The sequence below is a fragment of the Atta colombica genome, unplaced genomic scaffold (assembly GCF_001594045.1).
Source record: "Atta colombica isolate Treedump-2 unplaced genomic scaffold, Acol1.0 scaffold92, whole genome shotgun sequence".
Classification (NCBI taxonomy): domain Eukaryota; kingdom Metazoa; phylum Arthropoda; class Insecta; order Hymenoptera; family Formicidae; genus Atta; species Atta colombica.
In genome coordinates, this window is record NW_017259586.1 from 393,271 (window position 1) to 395,152 (window position 1,882).

The following is a 1,882-nucleotide window of genomic DNA, read 5'->3' on the forward strand; positions in this document are numbered from 1 at the left end:
ATATATATATATACATATATACAATGATGGCTCATATGACAGCAATTATATTTCATTATTTTATGCATTATATCCCAAGGGTGATATGTGTCACAGCTCCATGGTTACTTCATGGCTAACAAACGATCTTTAAGTCATGTCTTGTAGCAGAAACTGGTAGTATTAATGTGACTAGATGTGAATAGACCACAAAAAGTTTATGTTACTTTTTGCGTACATTATAAGGAAAACGAAGCAGAAAACTGCACTTAGAAAAGAAACCCTAATTACTCACTTAAAATTAAAATGTTCGTGTAATATTTATATAATTGATATAATGGAACAAAGAAATTTCAAGCAATTCTTTCATGATACTTCATTGATATTCAGTCCATTGAAAGTCCAAGAACGAGTCAAAGACAGAAAAGAAGGAAGGAGATGGCGACTATTCCATGCGACAGACTTTCAATCCTTGATGTATCCCTGTTTCATCTTCTGCCGCGTTCTCGGAATATTTCCGTACAGAATTAACGCTTCATCTTACGAAATTTCTAAATCATGTAAAATCTTGTGGACTGTCATTATGAGTGTCGTTTGTTTGTGCACACTGGTGACAATCTATGTGATCAACCATTTTAGATGGTTTGAGGCCACAAGCTTACGCAGGAGTATTGACCTTTACGTCTTTTATATATTTAGCGGTTTCATAGCGGTTGCTACATACATTTGGGATGGTCCACGAATGCGTTTACTTCAGACCATACTGAAGATATCTTCCGAATTGCCTTTGGAGACATATCGGAAACAGTGTATGCTGATCCATGCCAAGGATATAATTGGTTTTCTTTTCTTATTTCTGCAAGGATCGATCTCTTTGGTCTACATGGAATATCCTGTTTTGCTCAAGATGTTTTCAATCTACATCACTATGTTAGTGCTTCAGATAGATATGCTATACATGAATTGCATTTGTGTATTAAAGGCTTGCTTTGAGAGAATCAATGACAGTTTGGCAAATCTGCTTGCAATGAACAATAAACCACATTTATTCAGATACAACTACCAGGAAAAGAAAAATTTTTTCTTGATGATGAAGCTAAAAGCTTTAGAGAAACAACATCTGTTAGTTAATGATGCAGTACAGATGCTAAATATAGTATTCAGTCTGCATCTCGTTGCTACTATAATTACAACCTTCGTTAGAATCACTTTCTTCTTGTATTATTGTATAATATTATGGCAAGATATCTTCAACTTCCAATTAACCAGTTCACAAAAACTGTTCTATTACATATTTTTCATCGCATCCATGATGTTTTATTTAATGAAAATAGCATTGGTAGTATGGGCATGCGAGACTGGCAAAGATCAAGCCATTAAGATTGGCATTACTATTCACGATGTACTCAACAGTATTAATGACAAACAAATTCAAGATGAGGTAATAAAAATGATAATTTAATTCATATATTGTTAAAAAAAATGTCTCATACGTTATTGTGCTGTTTTGTTTTTTGACATAATTACTTTTCGATCTGACGTTACAGTTGAAGCTGTTTTCTTTACAAATATTGCATACTACTCGTCGAAATACATTCTGTGCGAAGGGTCTCACTATGGGCGCGCCGCTTTTTACTGCTGTGAGTCATTCATTTACCTTTATTAATTTAATATATATTGCATGTGATTTTGCTTTTAGTTAATAGGTAACATCACCTCATATCTGTTAATCTTGATACAATTCACGAAAATATCCATTTCTTGCAAATAGTTTACAGTTCACAATATTATACAGATAATATAATTGAATAAAAATATGAAAGACGAAGAAAAGAATATATTTCTAAATATTAAAAATATTTTCTATTTATAAAACATAATCGATAAAACATATTCTTTACTT

The 1,882-nt window shown here is 32.3% G+C and overlaps 1 protein-coding gene across 1 annotated transcript; it reads left to right on the forward strand.

The window, feature by feature from the left end:
* Positions 1 to 316: 316 nt before the first annotated feature.
* LOC108693550 (putative gustatory receptor 28b) lies at positions 317 to 1,682 on the forward strand. The gene is made up of 2 exons (XM_018202550.1): positions 317 to 1,420; positions 1,527 to 1,682. Exons 1-2 carry the CDS (start codon positions 317 to 319, stop codon positions 1,680 to 1,682), a joined length of 1,260 nt encoding a protein of 419 aa, XP_018058039.1.
* The last annotated feature ends 200 nt before the right edge of the window (positions 1,683 to 1,882 follow it).